Below are 17,617 nucleotides of genomic sequence, written 5' to 3'. Positions count from 1 at the left end.
GGATTTATGGCATTTCTCAGGAGTTGGTGATATGTCAAGCTGAGCACAAAGAGGTGTTAAGTATCTTTCATTTCAAAGAGAAAGCTTCAATAATTGGAGCTTTGCCACTTCCAACCCCAGCCCTTCCCCACCTATTGCCAGTGTCTATGACTAGAAGATTGAGGAAGGATGCTGAAAACAGAAATTGTTAGCATCATTGTAGGCCAGAGTACAGCACCTTTTCCATGGGGAGTAGGGAAGTGGGTTTCCTACCTCCCAAACTAGGTGAGGTATGAAGACCGAAAATCACTTCTCATAAGAAGGGAACCTCAACCTCAACTGTTGGATATTTTTTAGGTAGCCTTCTTGTTGATCTGCCCAGTACTACTTTAAGTGGAGAAAGGAGAAATGAAAGAGATGGCAGGGTGGAAAGTAGGAAGCAGATGAGAAGTGTGTTATCAGACTATTTGGTGTGGCAAGGAAGTAGGATATTCTCATTAGCCAATAGACTCCTTGGAAGGTAGCAGGGTTTAAGTCATTTTGCCAAAGTTGCATCTAAGTGAGCAATCTTTGGGTAAGGGGATCCTTGGTAGCAAGAGTCTGTGTGTTGTATTTCCAGTTGTAAGAGCTGAGGTAGGGTGAAAGAAGTCAAGTTTGCACCAGATCTCCCAGGTCAGGGAACTGCATGGCTGGAAGGCTTTGCAAGCACCCTCCTGTCCCCACAAATCATATAAATGCCACATTAGAAAGCTGGCATTTGCATCTCTGCCATATAGAAGTAAAGCAGTAAAAACCAACAAAGAACTATAACTGCAAACCCAGTGAACTAAAGAGACATTTATCACTCTTCCCCATTTTTCCTCCAGTCTCCCAACTCCTGGGGAACTACCACCAGAAGGAGAGGAAAGATCAATGAAAATGCAGACCATACCTCCCCCTCCACTGCAGGTTCCTGGAGTCTCAAGTAAAGACTGAGCAAAAATAATGGGTGCAGGGGAAATGAGATTTAATTGGGATATGAAATTGGATTTTTTTCCCTCACTTAAGATAAAAGGAATTTTTTTCATGTCAATATATATATCAGTACAACCACCACATCTTTTAATGACTGACAGTATCCTTTTATATTGATTTTAAACATATCTATTATAATTTAACTACTCTTCTATTAGTCCATTTGAATTGTATCTTCATTTTTACTACTAAAACACTGCAAGAAATACCCTTATATACACCATGAATCTTCAAAGCAGTATATTTAAAATTATGTTTAAAAATATATTTTAAAACCCAAACCTATCATTTTCCACTTAAAGAATCTCAAAAGCTCTAGCTGTAAGGCGGATCTCTAAGTGTAGGGACACTGATTTAACAAGAAAAGTGACTAGAACAAAAAATTTCACAGTTTGTATGGAAACACAAAAGACCCCGAATAGCCAAAGCAATCTTGAGGACGAAAAATGGAGCTGGAGGAATGAGGCTCCCTGACTTCAGACTATACTACAAAGCTACAGTAATCAAGACAGTATGGTACTGGCACAAAAACAGAAATATAGATAAATGGAACAGGATAGAAAGCCCAGAGATAAACCCACGCACATATGGTCACCTTATCTTTGAAAAAGGAGGCAAGAATATACAGTGGAGAAAAGACAGCCTCTTCAATAAGTGGTGCTGGGAAAACTGGACAGGTACATGTAGAAGTATGAGATTAGAACACTCCCTAACACCATACACAAAAATAAGCTCAAAATGGATTAAAGATCTAAATGTAAGGCCAGAAACTATCAAACTCTTAGAGGAAAACATAGGCAGAACACTCTATGACATAAATCACAGCAAGATCCTTTTGGACCCACCTCCTAGAGAAAGGGAAATAAAAACAAAAATAAACAAATGGGACCTAATGAAACTTCAAAGCTTTTGAACATCAAAGGAAACCATAAAACAAGACCAAAAGACAACCCTCAGAATGGGAGAAAATATTTGCAAATGAAGCAACTGACAAAGGATTAATCTCCAAAATTTATAAGCAGCTCATGCAGCTCAATAACAAAAAAACAAACAACCCAATCCAAAAATGGGCAGAAGACCTAAATAGACATTTCTCCAAAGAAGATATACAGATTGCCAACAAACACATGAAAGAATGCTCAACATCATTAATCATTAGAGAAATGCAAATCAAAACTACAATGAGATATCATCTCACACCGGTCAGAATGGCCATCATCAAAAAATCTAGAAACAATAAATGCTGGAGAGGGTGTGGAGAAAAGGGAACACTCTTGCATTGCTGGTGGGAATGTAAATTGATACAACCACTATGGAAAACAGTATGGAGGTTCCTTAAAAAACTACAAATAGAACTACCATACGACCTAGCAATCCCACTACTGGGCATATACCCTGAGAAAACCATAATTCAAAAAGAGTCATGTACCAAAATGTTCATTGCAGCTCTATTTACAATAGCCAGGAGATGGAAACAACCTAAGTGTCCATCATCGGATGAATGGATAAAGAAGATGTGGCACATATATATAATGGAATATTACTCAGCCATAAAAACAAATGAAATTGAGTTATTTGTAGTGAGGTGGATGGACCTAGAGTCTGTCATACAGAGTGAAGTAAGTCAGAAAGAGAAAAACAAATACCATATGCTAACACATATATATGGAATCTAAGGGGGAAAAAAAAGGGTCATGAAGAACCTAGGGGTAAGACAGGAATAAAGACACAGACCTACTAGAGAATGGACTTGAGGATATGGGGAGGAGGAAGGGTAAGCTGTGACAAAGTGAGAGAGTGGCATGGACATATATACACTACCAAACGTAAAACAGGTAGCTAGTGGGAAGCAGCCGCATGGCACAGGGAGATCAGCTCGGTGCTCTGTGACCACCTAGAGGGGTGGGATAGGGAGGGTGGGAGGGAGGGAGACGCAAGAGGGAAGAGATATGGGAACATATGTATATGTATAACTGATTCACTTTGTTATAAAGCAGAAACTAACACACCATTGTAAAGCAATTATACTCCAATAAAGATGTTAAAAAAAAAAAGAAAAGTGATCAAAGGAAATCTCTTCTCAGGATTTGTAGAATAGAGTTTAGAGGTGACAAATGAGTGGCCTGAAAAACACAGTCCCAGTGTGAAAAGATTAAGGGCAGTTCTGGGGCTAAACAAAGAGTAAATGAGCATGGTTTGATTTTTCCTTGACACTACATTTACGGGTATATCAGTTATATTGTACTGTGTAACAATACATGTATTGGATATAGCTTAGCTGGGCAATTCTTCTACTGGTCTTATCTGGGTCACTCATATGGCCAGTTTGACTCATTGGGCTCCAACGCATGTCTGGCAGTTAATGCTGGTGGTCTAGGGGATCTCAACTGGAAAAATTTGTTTCTACTTCAGGTGGGCTGTCATTTTCTAGTAAGTTAGAAGAGGCTTCTTCATATGGTGGTCTCAGGGCAGCATTCCAACAGGGGAGACTAAAGGCTGAAAAGCTTCTTAAGGCTAAGTCTTGGACATCACACAACAACACTTCTGCCACATTCTATCAATCAAAGGAAGTCACCAGAGCAACCCAGATTTAAGGTGTGGGGGGAAAAGACTCACCTCGTAATGGGAGGTGTGACAAAATGACGTTGCAAAGGATCAGGGCACAGGGGTGGAAAGAATTGTGGCCATCTTTGCAAACACTCTATCACAACAAACTTGTTTTGAAATGCCTCCTTTAGTGTTCTAAAAGTAAATTTATAAGTCGACTATTTGCCATCCCAAACATGTTTCCTGAAGAAATAATGGGAAAACTCTAATATAGACCAATATAGCACTCTACAGCTTTTAAAGTTCATTCATAAATCTCTCACTTGATAATTAATTCAACTAGTTTCTTTTGATTGCCTATTATATGCCAAACACTGTGATATGCTCTGGGGATGCAAGATAGACACAGTCCTTGCCCTCAAAGAGCTTACAGTCTGTGGAGCAAAAATAGATGTTTAATAAGTAATTACAGTCAAGTAATAATACTAACGAGATTAATGTTATGGCAAGGCAATACAGGAAACCATCAGTTGAAATCATCATCATCATTCATACCCTGCCAACACTGAGTGAGATGATCTTTATGATAACTCTGTAGGAGGCAAGACAGGATATTAGCTGTTATTCTCATCTTTAAGTGAGGAAACTAAGGCTCATAAGTTAACCAAGTAATTTATCTAGGGTTTTCAGGTTCTAAGTGGCAGAACTCAAAATAAAAAAAACAGGCTGTTTTCTAAAGTCTGCTTTTTCCAATATACTCTTCTGCCTCCCTACAAACCAATACTGTTATGAGAATCTGAAACAGAAAAAAAAACACCAATAAATTAAAACAAACAGAAAAACCCTTGGATGATGGTACATATTTTGTAGGGATTCTTCTGAAGGGACTTCAGTATTTACAGCTTTAGAGGCTGATGATGTACAGTTGATCCTTGAACAGGGGTTTGAATTGGAGGGGCCCATTTGTACAGATTTTTTTCAATAAATATAGTACCTTTATTTTCATTCTACAGATCTTTAAGTGTGGGGAGAGTTTGTGTTCAATTAGAGATCACAATAGGTAGAATCTTAAGAACTAGGGTTTCAGTCCTGATTCTATCTAAATTGTTTCAGCTTCCTGCTCCTTTGTTTTTGGGGGAGAAACAGCAGTAGTCAGATTTTCCACTGTGCAGGTGGGGTGAGCGCCCCTTCCCCCGCCACCACCATGTTGTTCAAGGCTCAACTGTAACGTATAACATACCTAATCTAGTATACCTACCTATACAACAGGAATTCTGCTTACTTCCTAAATCTCTCTGGACCCTAGAATCTAGACTGTTATCATTTGGGTTCACTATATTGAGAAAAATCCATATAAAAAATAATGCCTATGGGGCTTCCCTGGTGGTGCAGTGCTTGAGAGTCTGCCTGCCGATGCAGGGGACACAGGTTCGTGCCCTGGTCTGGGAAGATCCCACATACCGCGGAGCAGCTGGGCCCGTGAGCCATGGCCGCTGAGCCTGCGCGTCCGGAGCCTGTGCTCCGCAGCGGGAGGTGCCACAACAGTGAGGGGCCCGCGTAACACACACACACACACACACAAAAAAGCCTATGGACATATATACACTACCAAATGCAAAACAGATAGCTAGTGGGAAGCAGCCACATAGCACAGGGAGATCAGCTCGGTGCTCTGTGACCACCTAGAGGGGTTGGGTAGGGAGGGTGGGAGGGAGACACAAGAGGGAGGAGATATGTGGACATATGTATATGTATAGCTGATTCACTTTGTTATAAAGCAGAAACTAACACACCATTGTAAAGCAATTATACTCCAATAAAGATGTTAAAATAAATAAGACTAAATATTAAAAAAATAAAAATAAATAAATAAATAAAAATAACACCTAAATCGGTTCTTAAACATGACTATCTACAGACAACAAAAAGGATTAGATGAGAATGACGAAACTGAATTTCCACTAAGGAACGAATTATACATTATGCAATTTACTAAGCAATGAACTTAATCAAGAATATACATGTCTTGGCCTCAAATTCTTTTTGGAATAAGAAAGGATATAAATTATAAATAAACATGGACATATGTAATGTATACCCACATATATATGTATATACGTGTACATATACATATATATGCACACACACATACACACAAAAATTTCAAATAATTAGTATTGTTTTATTCCTTCTCACTAGGAAAATGGTAAAACCCTCAAGTTAACATGGTTTAAGGAAAGTTTTGGTCTATCTGGATCCTTCTTTCTTTCCTTATCCTGTTACTCCATTTGTGCCTTTATCCGGTCTCCATCCCATGCTGGTCTGTGTAAGAAAGGCTTACATATCAAACAACTTAAAGTCTCTGAATCTGTCTGTGATGCTCAAAATTCAGACAGTAGTCTTCAATAAATTTATTTCTATTATTTGAATAATCTTAGTTTTTAATTTGTTACTGAACAGATCCATGCAAAGCCAGAACTTCAGTAGGTTTGTCAACCTCTAACGTTTTCTCTGTAAAATTCTTTTCAAAAGTCATTGATAATTGAGAATAGCCTCTCTTTTCCTCCCAGCACTGCTCTCTGCTCCAAATTCTCATTTTCTTGGTGTGCTGCCCAGTAGTGGTGGGGTGGTAATATAGACCAGGATTTTCTAATTCTATGCTTCGAATGGCTTACAGCTGTGAAGCATGATATTAAGCCTTTCAGGCCTGGGGCAGGCAGCTGGGACTCCCTCCACTGGTTGCCTCCAGCTTCTTGCAGGCTTTATCAGAGGACGGCCCAAGATGAACAGTCTCTACAGGTGGAATGGATGATGAATAACGTCCAGTAGTTCCACAGGCGTCCAGTAGTTCCACAGGCGTCCAGTAGTTCCACAGGCCTCTTATCCAAGCATAGTAGTATGCTCGGCAGTTGGCTGCTGAAGTAGATGTCCAGATGGTAGAATACATCCTTGGCTGTGCTCAGCACACTGCAGCCAGCATGTAGCTCCTGGATGGTGCAGCTCTGGTGGCTCTGAAACTCTGACTTCACAGACATCAGATACTTCTGATTGTTTACAGCTGGTGTGCTCTTTTAATGTCATCCAAAGTAGTTTTGGTCTGATTGATCCAACAATGCACATGTGTTTTACAAATTAAAGCTTCATCATTATTTTAAAATACTTGGTAGAAAAAAGTTCAGCTGGATTCAAAATCCATTTGCCTTATCATGTCATGTTTCATCACTGTGTTTGTCAATAAAAAGAGCTGTTAGATTCTTTGAATAGAATATCAACCATTATACATTTTTGAATGGTTGCAAAAGAAAGAGTTTAAAATAATTTTTATCACCTATTTGTACAATGTTCCCCATGAATGGTGACTCTATTAGTTTCCTATGGCTGCTGAAACAAATTACCACAAACTGGGTGGTTTATAAAAACATATATTTATTCTCTTACAGTTCTGGAAGTCCAAATGGATTTCTCTGGGCTGAAATCAAGATGTTAGTGGAGCCACACAGCCTTTGGAGGCTCTAAGGGTCAACCATTTCCTTACCTTTTCCAGCTTCTGGTGGCTCTTCATTCCTTGGCTCATGGATTTGAATCATCACCTTTTCTCCCTCTGCTTCCATCATCACATGCTTTTTTCTTCTCTGTTTTCAAATCTCTGTCTACATTTAATTAAGGACACCTGTGATTACATTTAGGGCTACCCATATAAACTAGGATAATCTCTCTACTTGAAAATCCTTATTTAGTAATATTTTTGAAGTTATCCTGTTATACCATACAGGATAACACTCACTGGTCCTGGAGATTAAGAACTGGATATCGTTGGGGGGCATTACCCAGCCTACCACAGTGACTATCAAGAATCTGAAGAGATTATCAGTTGATAGTCTTGATCAGAAACTATGTATAGCTATTTCAAGCATAAAATCTGATATTAAAATAATATGTTCATGCAGGCAAGTTCAAATTTCTGACTCAAAAATTTGAAAAGATTTCATCTCAGAGTTTTGTTTTTTTTTTTTTTTGCGGTACGTGGGCCTCTCACTGCTGTGGCCTCTCCCGTTGCGGAGCACAGGCTCCGGACGCGCAGGCTCAGTGGCCATGGCTCACGGGCCCAGCCGCTCCGCAGCATGTGGGATCCTCCCGGACCGGGGCACGAACCTGTGTCACCTGCATCGGCAGGTGGACTCTCAACCACTGCGCCACCAGGGAAGCCCCATCATCTCAGAGTTTTATACAAATTCAATGTTTAATATTTCCCATATTACTTTGCATTTAATTTTATTTTCATTACTTTATATATATTTAAAAAGCAGCTAATTTTTCACCAAGTTCAATATAGAGGTCTACAAATTCCCTCCAGGTTACCCCAGGATGCCATACAAATATTATCTTTTTTTCTCTGTGTCATGATGAGGAAAAGGTTGGGAAATATAGCTCTACAAAGCATAGGAAACTAATACAATGGAGGAAAGAATGCCGGTGGTGTAAGTGAGCTAAGTCCATATCTATTGTAACAGGAAGTCAAAACATACAATGCCTAAAATCCAGAAACCAAAGAAATAGCAAAATAAGCATTTAGAAATAACAATCAGGTATAACTGAGGTAACTGTCAGAAGAAAAATGGTTGCCTCTGGGGTACAGGGCTGGAATAAAGAGGGGCAGAACAGGAGAGAACTATTATTCATTATGGGCATTTTGGTATTTGCTAGATTTTTTTTTAAAGATGTGCATCATTATTGAAATTTTTTTAAAGTTCAATTAAAAAGGGTATCAGAACTTAACAGCAACATACCACATTTTTTCCTTTGGTCTTTTCTCTAATATGACATTCCTCTTTTTCATTCTAAGGAGGAAAAAAACTGTTATTTTTTATTTGCTTATCATATTACCCATTTTAATGACCTATAATTACCCAGTTATTTAGGCTTCATCCAAAGAATAATCTTGAGCATCTTCTCTCTAATATTTAGTTAGGGTGGTGGGTATGAAATGCTTAAAATAAATTTCCTGAGACTAAGTTAGGGAACAGAAGTTCTTTATTCCTTCCTTCCCAGTGGTGGCACTGGCAGGAAATTTAACAAGCTAGACCCAAGCAGAGATGTTTGGAAAACCATCAAAAGATGTTTGATGGAATGCACAACAGGGAATCTTTAATATGGTTGAAAGAGGAAGAAAAAAAAGGATTAAACTGAATACTTTTCTATTTAACAGCTCTTCTCTATGAGGATTTCAAAGTCACTAAGAATAAGTAACTTCATCATCTATGCATATGTCACCTTAGAAAAGCAGTATAATATTTATTCTATCTTGTGAGTTTAGCAAGAGATGTATTATTTCATAGTGAGTTTTTTTTGTTTTTCCAAATTATGATTACATAACGATCTATGTTTATTAGCAACTCTGAGGGAATACAGACTGTTTCTTTATGGTTACTCCTAGGCCTACTCACTCTGCCTCTATAATCAAGGGGGGGTCTGTAGATGCAGTTTGGCACATGACTGACATACAACAATTTATGGGCATCACCATTTGTGACCAACATTCTCCTCTGGGCAAGTGCAGAACAAGAGTAACAGGAGACAACATAGTAAAGACCTGCCTTCTATGCAACTTTCAAAGGAGAACCCAGAGGGAAATTATTGATAAGCATGAACAAGATAACAAATGTGGTTAAACCGCATTTTTGTGAGCCTAATGACTTTTTTTTTTTTTTTTTCGGGTATGCGGGCCTCTCACCGACGTGGCCTCTCCCACTGCGGAGCACAGGCTCCGCACACGCAGGCTCAGCGGCCATGGCTCACGGGCCCAGCCGCTCCGCAGCATGTGGGATCTTCCCAGACTGGGGCACGAACCCGTGTCCCCTGCATCGGCAGGTGGACTCTTAACCACTGCGCCACCAGGGAAGCCCCCTAATGACTTTTAAGACTACTCAGAAGATTGGTTTATCAACTCATTAGATAATTATCTGTAATGTGAGACAACCTTTTTAAAACACCTTATTTGAAATAATTGCTACTGTTTTGATATAAACTTAAATAACCTTCAAATGTAATTTTAAAAAATCATACTGTGAATAAATGGAAGGATATAATTGAAATAATTGAAATTCACAACTTGTTTTGGAAAACTTCCTGATTCATTAACAACAGGGTGTTGGCAACACGAAAGAATGAAGTCTTTCTCTTTCTCAAGTATTTTGAAACATCATTCATTTTTTAGACTACTCATTCATTAGTAGTCTGTCTCACAGGTATTACTTGATATCTTTTTCCAGTTAACCCTGTTTGGTTACCTTTTGACTCAAATAAAATGCCCTATTGTTAGGTCTAGTCAGTAACTGGCAAGTTCTGACTAATAGTAGTCCCCTTTTTCTTCTTTCAGTGGGTGGTCTAGGATTTAGATGGATACAGATGGGAGCCAATATTGAGCGTGGGCAACAGTTTAGTGTATAGTTGTTGCCTGGTCTCTCGGCTAAACACTGTGCATGACATAGAAATTTTTATGTCTCTGACATGTTCTCCAAAACTGCACTGCTTTATTTTCTTGTGTGTGGGGAAAAGGGGGTACGATAGACAAGAAAAAAATTAAAAGACCACACACATTGCTGATCTGTACACTTATTTCATACTTTAGTAATTTCTAAACCATTCTGTATTGGATAATGCTCATGGTGGGTAGTCAGCAAAGCTTACTGTAAAGTCATCACGGCGTTGCATTTACTGCTATTACTCTTATACTTGGCCCAAGTTCACATTCTAGGTGGAAATAACTGAAACTTAAAAATTCTTTACCTCTAAATATAAATTATAAATTTAATCTTATTTACAGCTCTCAAAGAGTAGCGAACAGGATACAACACTGCAAGTTAAAAAGATTTAGTGGCACTAAACTGGTCATTCAGAATATAATTATTGAGTGCTTGCTATGTACCAGACACTGTGCCAAGCATTAAATCTAAAAAGGCACCAAAAAGGATGCTTAGAAATAGGGCAGTAGCCATCGTTTCCTTGTGTTGATAGAATGTTCCTATCTAAAGAAAAAGATATGACAAGGTTGTTATACATCCCAGGACATGGAACTGGTTAAATTAAACTGAATTTTCTCATGTTTCTATTGGGAAGTATAAAGAAGGAATGAGAAAATTATAGGCAGAATGTATATCATCCTTGGATGGTAATATATAGATACTACCACTGAAAAACTCGCTTTCAGGTTTCTTTTTAGTTTACAATCCATCTCATTCCAACTCATAACCGTACACACGTTCCTTCCCAAGCCCCCATTTCATATTCCTTTAGATTCTGTACCCCAGCCAAGTTTCTGCAAAGGTTTCATCTGTAAATCTATCTATCCACATTACAAATTTCTAATGATACAGATATCAACTTCATGCACCTTGAAGGAAAATTCCACTGTAGTGTATTATGAAAAAAAGGGATCTCTCTCTCTCTCTCTCTCTCTCTCTCACACACACACAAACAAAGTGATTTTTCAGATATTAAAATGTATAAATATATTTCAGAAATAGACAACAGCCTTTTAAGCACACTTGAAACTTCTCCACGGCCATGATCTTTCCTCCTTAATCCCACGTGATCTGCCAAGTGAGATTGTTTCTAGTGGCTCTGAGGTAGTGGGAGGTTCTTTTACAAAATGTTTGGGGGTTCAGAATTTAAATGTAAACCACTATGTAAAGAAATTCCATTTTATGGGGCACCATTTGAAATATTTGAGAATATAGCTTCTAGAGTGCTACTTCTCTAAGAGCCAGTCTCTGAACTGATATAGACCTAACCACTGAAGACAGGTAGTTACTTTTTGGAGATTTCTTGAGGCAGCAAATGTACAACATCCTTTGGTACTCTATCTCAATATATAATCGCTCATAAATCAAGATGTCATTCTTAGATTTTACCAAATACTCTTGCTGCAATTAAAACTTACTTTCTCTCCCTTAATCTTTTGTTAGGTAGGAAATAACTGATCATCCTTCTTAAACCTTGTATAATTAAAGACTCTTCACTGCTCTTCAGCTTTATCATTTGTAGGCTAAGAAACCCTACGGGGCTCAAATCTTTTGGTAGTATTTTATTTTGGTGTTAACGCTGATGTATGGATAAATACTGTTTATTCAGTGCTGGAACAATTTCTCTACTGTACACAAAGAATGTGGAGATTCTGATCAAGATCTTCAGTCTCCAAATACTGCTATTAAAATGTAGACATTTGGATTTTACACACTTCTTTGGGGAAATCAGTTTTATCGCTGAGTGGTTTTTGGGTGTGATCCTTTTGGATTTCACATAAGAAATATAGTACCAAGGGTTATCATTCTCCGGCATGACAAATGAATCACTGGCCTTTTCTGTGTTACTTCAATAATATTACGCAGCACTAAAAAAATAATTTGTTTACAGAATGAGCCATTAAAAAATTCTCACTTTACCTTGGTTGATTAGTGTTGTCCAAGGCCTCAAACTCTTCTAGAATGATATGGTTTACCTCCAGCACCTAAACAGAGCGCTGACAATTCATTTGTCCTGATGCAGGCGCCTTAGTCATGAATTGTAAAGTCTGAGATACACCCAGTGACAGGCGCACTGGGTCATACAGGTAGGTGGGGTTGGCAACATCAGGTGTGATTTAGCGGGCGCTGCGCTAGCCCTCTTGTAGTCCCCGACTCACTGCAAACGTTCTTTTAACATCCTCTTTCCTTGAGGGCTTCAAAAATCTATTAAAAAGAAAGCACCTCTTGACGGGTAACTTAAGTCATTTCCCCTTTTATCAGAAAAGTAAACGCCTAACACTGCGGAAATCTCTACAGGAATAGGAACCGGGGTGGTGGCTCTGGTGTGAGAGCCTTCGCTTGGCGTTTTCTTCGATGCCCTTAATTCCTCCTCCCGTTAGTTAAATCCCACACATCCAACTGCTTACTCTTACTCTTTAACGCATCTTCACCCTTCCAAGACCAGATGTGTGGGTAAAGTTTGTGTCTACCGAGATAGGGCCTGGGCTCTCTCGGGGTAGTTGCGCGGGGCGCTCTGGCTCTATTCGCCCTATAGATATCTAGCTTCAGTCTCTGGTAAGCGGAAACATTTTTAAGCACTACAAAAATAACCACCCGTGCTTCAGGTTGTCTCCCTTGATGAAGTATCTGTGAAAGGCTGGGAGTTCTACTGGTGAAACATCCCTGGCCCAGCCGCTGGAGGGGCAGACCCAACGCGCGGCATCCGGGCTCAAGCTCGGGCCGGAGCCCGGTCTCAGATCCCACCTCCGTCCGGCTCCCTCGGGCCGCATACGCCCCGCCCCCTGCCAACCCAGCGCGTCTCATTGGCCAGGCCCTGAATCCGCCTCGGCTCCTGACTGGCGGCTGCTCCTGTCTGTCTGCGCAGCGGGGACATTTCCGCCGTGAGGGGGGCGGCTCCAAATGGAGGGGGAGGGGAGGTGTTTAGGAGAAAGTGGGGGCTTTGGGTTGCGGGAGCCCGCAGCCCGGTGGACGAAGGAGGTCAGAAGCTGGGCTGCGACCACTGGTGAGGGGTTCAAGGTGTGCATGTGTGAGGGGAGAGGGGGAGAGAGAAGGTTGCCTCAGAGGTGACATTCTCTCAACCTGCGAGCCTTCTTCCAGGCGCGCCATAAACGCCCCCAATTTCCCAGCTACTAAAGGAAGAGGAGGAAGGTGGGTCTCTGTGGCGGTTTGGGGAGGGGGAGGGGCCGGGGCGGGCTTCCCACCACCCCCTTGGGCGAGTGTGTTTCCCTCTCTGAGGCGTGTAGATCCCCTCTGCCTGACCCGCTTTGGCCCCGGAAGCCCAATTTGGGGCTCGGCCAGGAGGAACTAGAATGTGTGAGGGTCGGGGCGGGCCCTCCCGGGCTCCTGTCCCTCGGAGTCGGCTCTCCCCTCACGGGTAGCCCCCCAGTGTCCGCTGCGGGGGGAGGGGCGTGTAGCCTTCGGCCTCTCCCGGGAAAAAGCCGTGGCAGGGTTGCTGCCGCTCCCAGCAGGGAGGCGTTGGTCTGGAGGCCCCCGCCCGCCCGCGCGCCGAGCGCTTCTTAGTCTCGGGACGTTGATGGGCCGGTAGAAATGGTTGAATCGCCCCCCTCTGCCTGCCTCCCCCGCCTCGCGATCCCTGCAGGGCGGGGCCCGCCGTTGGCCCGAGTTCCCGGGGAACTGTCCAGAGGCCGGACGGCAGAGAGGGGAGGGGGAATCGGGGGTGCGGCCCGCCTGTGCCTGCGGCCGTGCAGCTCCGGAGGGCAGTGAAGTAGCCGCTCTAGATCCGCCTCTTTCATTGATGAAATTTAAGTTCATGTGATATTACCTTTTCCGGGAGCCTCCAGCTGGCCCTCATTTGTGTCAAGGGTGCAGCGTAGCCTGGAGTTCCGAGCAGACTCGGTCGCACCAAGTTTCTGTCTTTTGGAAGTGCGGAAGGTTTTCCTGGGTGTTTTCTTTTTTCTTTTTTTTTTTTTGAGGCAGTTTTAGCCGCTTTGAATAAATACTCCCTTAAGTGGCAAAACATAGGAAGAGGAGAAGTAACTCGTCGGTTGTTACAGCAGGGGTGGAAGAGAGACCTGTCCATAGCGTGACTCCTCTAGGCATTTGAATATATATATATAGGCCAGAGTATTTTAATAAATCCTTAAAATGTCGAGATTTGTACAAGGTAAGACACGCTTCTTTTTTGTCCAGGGTTGCTTTAGCAGTACCGAATTTGGGTACTGGCAGTCGAGAGGTTGGTGGGTGGTTTGGAAGTGGAAATGTTCATTTGAGATACAATTTGCGAAACTCTTTTCGTTAAATTGACATTTGAGCTGTCTTGAGCTGCTGGGTTGGCGTTTCAGATACGTATAATGTATACCCCTGTGCTCTGTTGCATTTAGTTCTGCCTCCCTGAAATCAGGTTAGTAGCACTCTGGCTCCCTGGGATAGGGGCTGTAATGATGATAAAACAGGACTTTGGCTGCTGATTAATCCCTGTTCTCTTTTCCGGGTCGAAGTCAAGGTAACTCTGGGTGCGGACGGGAAGGGGAACTGAGAGGGCTGAGGAAAGGCAGGTGGGTTTAGCCAGGACTATTTTTTTTTTTTTTTTTTTTTGAGCCAGGACTATTGGGGAAGCTTTAGCGTTCTCAGCTTCTCCGTTTGTGTGTACGTGCTCTGAGTCTCAGATTCATTTATTGCGAAACCGGGAATAGCTCGTAGAAGCTGGAGGTCATTTCAGCAGGAGAAATGACTTTGCTGCATTGCTGTGTTTATTTTTTTCCCTTCTTTGAAATCTGTAAATATTATTAAGGTTTCTTTCAAATTAGAAAATTGTTCTCTAAATTCTATATGTGTGTTAAAAAAGCTTCAGGGAATGCCTCTCAACTGAGTTAAGCAGTAACATTGTGTGTATGTGTGTGTGTAACGTGTACACATTGAAACTGGTGCTACCTTAAACCTCTGTCATCAATTTGTAGCATAGGATTTGCCTTCTGGTAAAAGTAAACCCTTTTCTTGCAGACCCCAGAGTGTGAAGGCTTCGGCCATCTTGCTGAACACACAGCTAGTATAAAGTTCACAACCACTTAATGTGGCTCTCAATAAATGTAATGTACTTTAAAAAATTGTGTCAGTAATGGCCATCATTTGGCCCTGCGCATAAAAATGCCCTAGTAGGTTTTACATCACTTTATTAACTCTAATTTGAGTTTTGTGTAATAAAGAGAATTTGCCTGCATTATTATGAAAACAGATGGGACACTTATGTCTGCCTTTAGCACTAAGCTCAGAAATGTCACTTGTCATTAGACTTTTAAATTCATGTTATGCCTTGTATGTGGTAAGAGATGCTTCTGTTCAGGTTGAATAAATATCTTAGTCAAGAATAGAGAGTAGAGGTAACTGTCAGAAGTTTGCTGGACTTTGTAACAACAATATTTAATTACCAGCAAGCCAGTATTGCAATAATATGCTAGAGAAAAGTGGACAAGTCACTTCTTTAAAAGTTAAAAATATTATTAAACTCCAGGTGTTCCTCGTTGTTACGCTTTAGCGCAGCCTACAGAGATGGTGCATGTTGACTAATGTCTCGTCCTTTGCTGTTTGTTAATGGCTAATTGTTTTCAGGAGATTCTAAATAAAGTGGCAATACCTGTGTATGTTGTTCCTTTCCCTTGTCATCACTTTTTTTTTAAAAATCAGCTTTTTATCTTGAGATTTTTGGAAAAGTTGCACATATGTCAAAACTAAGAAATTATCACAAGTACCTTACTATTAACTAAACTACAGACCTAGACTACTTTTCCATGATTCAATCCAACATTGCATTTAATTGCCATGCAATTTGCTCTAAGTGGTAGTTTTCTTTTTAAATTGGCAATTTTGCACAAAAAGATGACACCTCTCCCCTCCAAAATTTTTTTTAACACGATTTTGCTCCTGTTTATCACTGTTTAGATTTGTACTTCAAGTGTAAACTCTGTATGTTTAATTAACTCTGCTGCATTGATCAGTGATAAACTTTATTGGGTAATGATTCTGCTGTCTCCACAGATCAGTTTTTAAGTGTAAGCGTTGGGATTTTTGTCTTTGAATTTTTTTTTGGTAGCAAAGATCAAATTGTTTGATCTTTGCTGTAGCAATAATTGATATTTCCACTCATTGACACTTAGCTTGTGCCACTTCATAAGGAAAAGATGAACAAAACATTATGCCTCTAAACTGTTTTCATATGTTTTCATTTAAGCTTCACAAGAGCCCTGAGAGGTAGTAGATTTTAATCATGACCTTACAGGTGAGAAAATTTAAGTATCTTATCCAAAGTTCACAGCTAGTAAGCACTGAAATTCATATATAAATGTGTCTTAAACCCTTGTCCTTTTCAGTACCTTTTATTGCCTCTTATGTTAAAAAACTTATCAGGAACAATGGCTTCTTTCCCCAGCTAGACTATCAGTTCCTTGTGGGCAAAGATAATATTATATTCCTGGGGGAAATACAGTGTCTTGAAGTGGTGGATGCTCTGAAAGAATCTGTCATGGATGACAAATGAGAAATGCAGATTTTCCATGTACTTTTTAGTAGTTTAGCCTACATCTTTTTTTTTTTTTTTTTTGCGGTACGCAGGCCTCTCACTGTTGTGGCCTCTCCCGTTGCGGAGCACAGGCTCCGGACGCGCAGGCTCAGCGGCCATGGCTCACGGGCCCAGCCGCTCCGTGGCATGTGGGATCTTCCCGGACCCGGGGCATGAACCCGTGTCACGAACCCGTGTCCCCTGCATCGGCAGGCGGACTCTCAACCACTGCACCACCAGGGAAGCCCCTAGCCTACATTTTTGGTTGTAGTTTATTAACACCTCTAACAAATGTTGAGAAAGATAAAAGGGATGGACCTAGGTTTGAATCCTGTTACTAACAGGTGATCATAGACAACTTTTCTGAACCTCCGTCTCTACTTATATAAACATTGGGTATTAGTACTTTTGCCAAAGGGTTTTTGAGAAGCTGAAATGAGATTAATTACGTGAATGCATTTAGATGGCCAGTAAATTTTAGTTTCCTTTTTAAAACGATGGTAGCTTTTTGGATAGCATTGCCACTATAAGTATAACCGCATGTCACAAACAGAAACAATGCACCTATGACAGTTCTTTATTTTCCTATTCCAGGTTTGGTGTTCAGGCCTCCAGCAACTTGGGAGTTGATATATATATATTTTTTAAAGTATGGGGTTGGAGGGGAAAGCTTGAACAGTGATGTGAATACATAATTGGTGACAGTTTTTGTTTCAGTCCAATCAACAACTAAAATTATGAGCTCTTACAATATGCAATGTACTGTATTGGGATTTCTCCTGTATCCCTTATGGCTGGCACTTGAAATTCAGATCTGGGTATTATACCTGTGTGTTGTGTACACGTGTTTGAATGTCCTGGAACCTGGGGTTGCTATTCTCGGCTTGAATCTCTTCCCTCAGATCTAGGCAATGTGCTTTATAGCAGTGGTCCCCAACCTTTTTGGCACCAGGGGCAGGTTTTGTGGAAAACAGTTTTTCCACGGATGGGGGCGGGGCGACGGTTCAGGGGGTAATGCGAGCAATGGGGAGCAGCAGATGAA

General features: G+C 40.9%; 1 protein-coding gene across 1 annotated transcript in view; it reads right to left on the bottom strand.

Moving 5' to 3' along the window:
* LOC307064263 (uncharacterized protein) overlaps positions 1-14,144 on the bottom strand; it is a 105,419-nt gene extending 91,275 nt beyond the window's left edge. Inside the window, exons 1-3 of the mRNA XM_079720741.1 lie at positions 13,846-14,144; positions 8,328-8,378; positions 7,076-7,190 (exon numbers count right to left, since the gene is read on the bottom strand). Of these exons, the coding sequence (XP_079576867.1) occupies positions 7,179-7,190; positions 8,328-8,378; positions 13,846-14,103 (321 nt within the window). The 5' untranslated portion in view covers positions 14,104-14,144 and the 3' untranslated portion in view covers positions 7,076-7,178. The remainder of the gene's footprint in view (positions 1-7,075; positions 7,191-8,327; positions 8,379-13,845) is intronic.
* Positions 14,145-17,617: the final 3,473 nt, after the last annotated feature.

This window comes from Hyperoodon ampullatus (genome assembly GCF_949752795.1).
Source record: "Hyperoodon ampullatus genome assembly, chromosome: 15".
NCBI lineage: Eukaryota > Metazoa > Chordata > Mammalia > Artiodactyla > Ziphiidae > Hyperoodon > Hyperoodon ampullatus.
The sequence above is the reverse complement of the archived record's forward strand: the minus strand, read 5'-3'. Positions and strand labels throughout refer to the sequence as shown.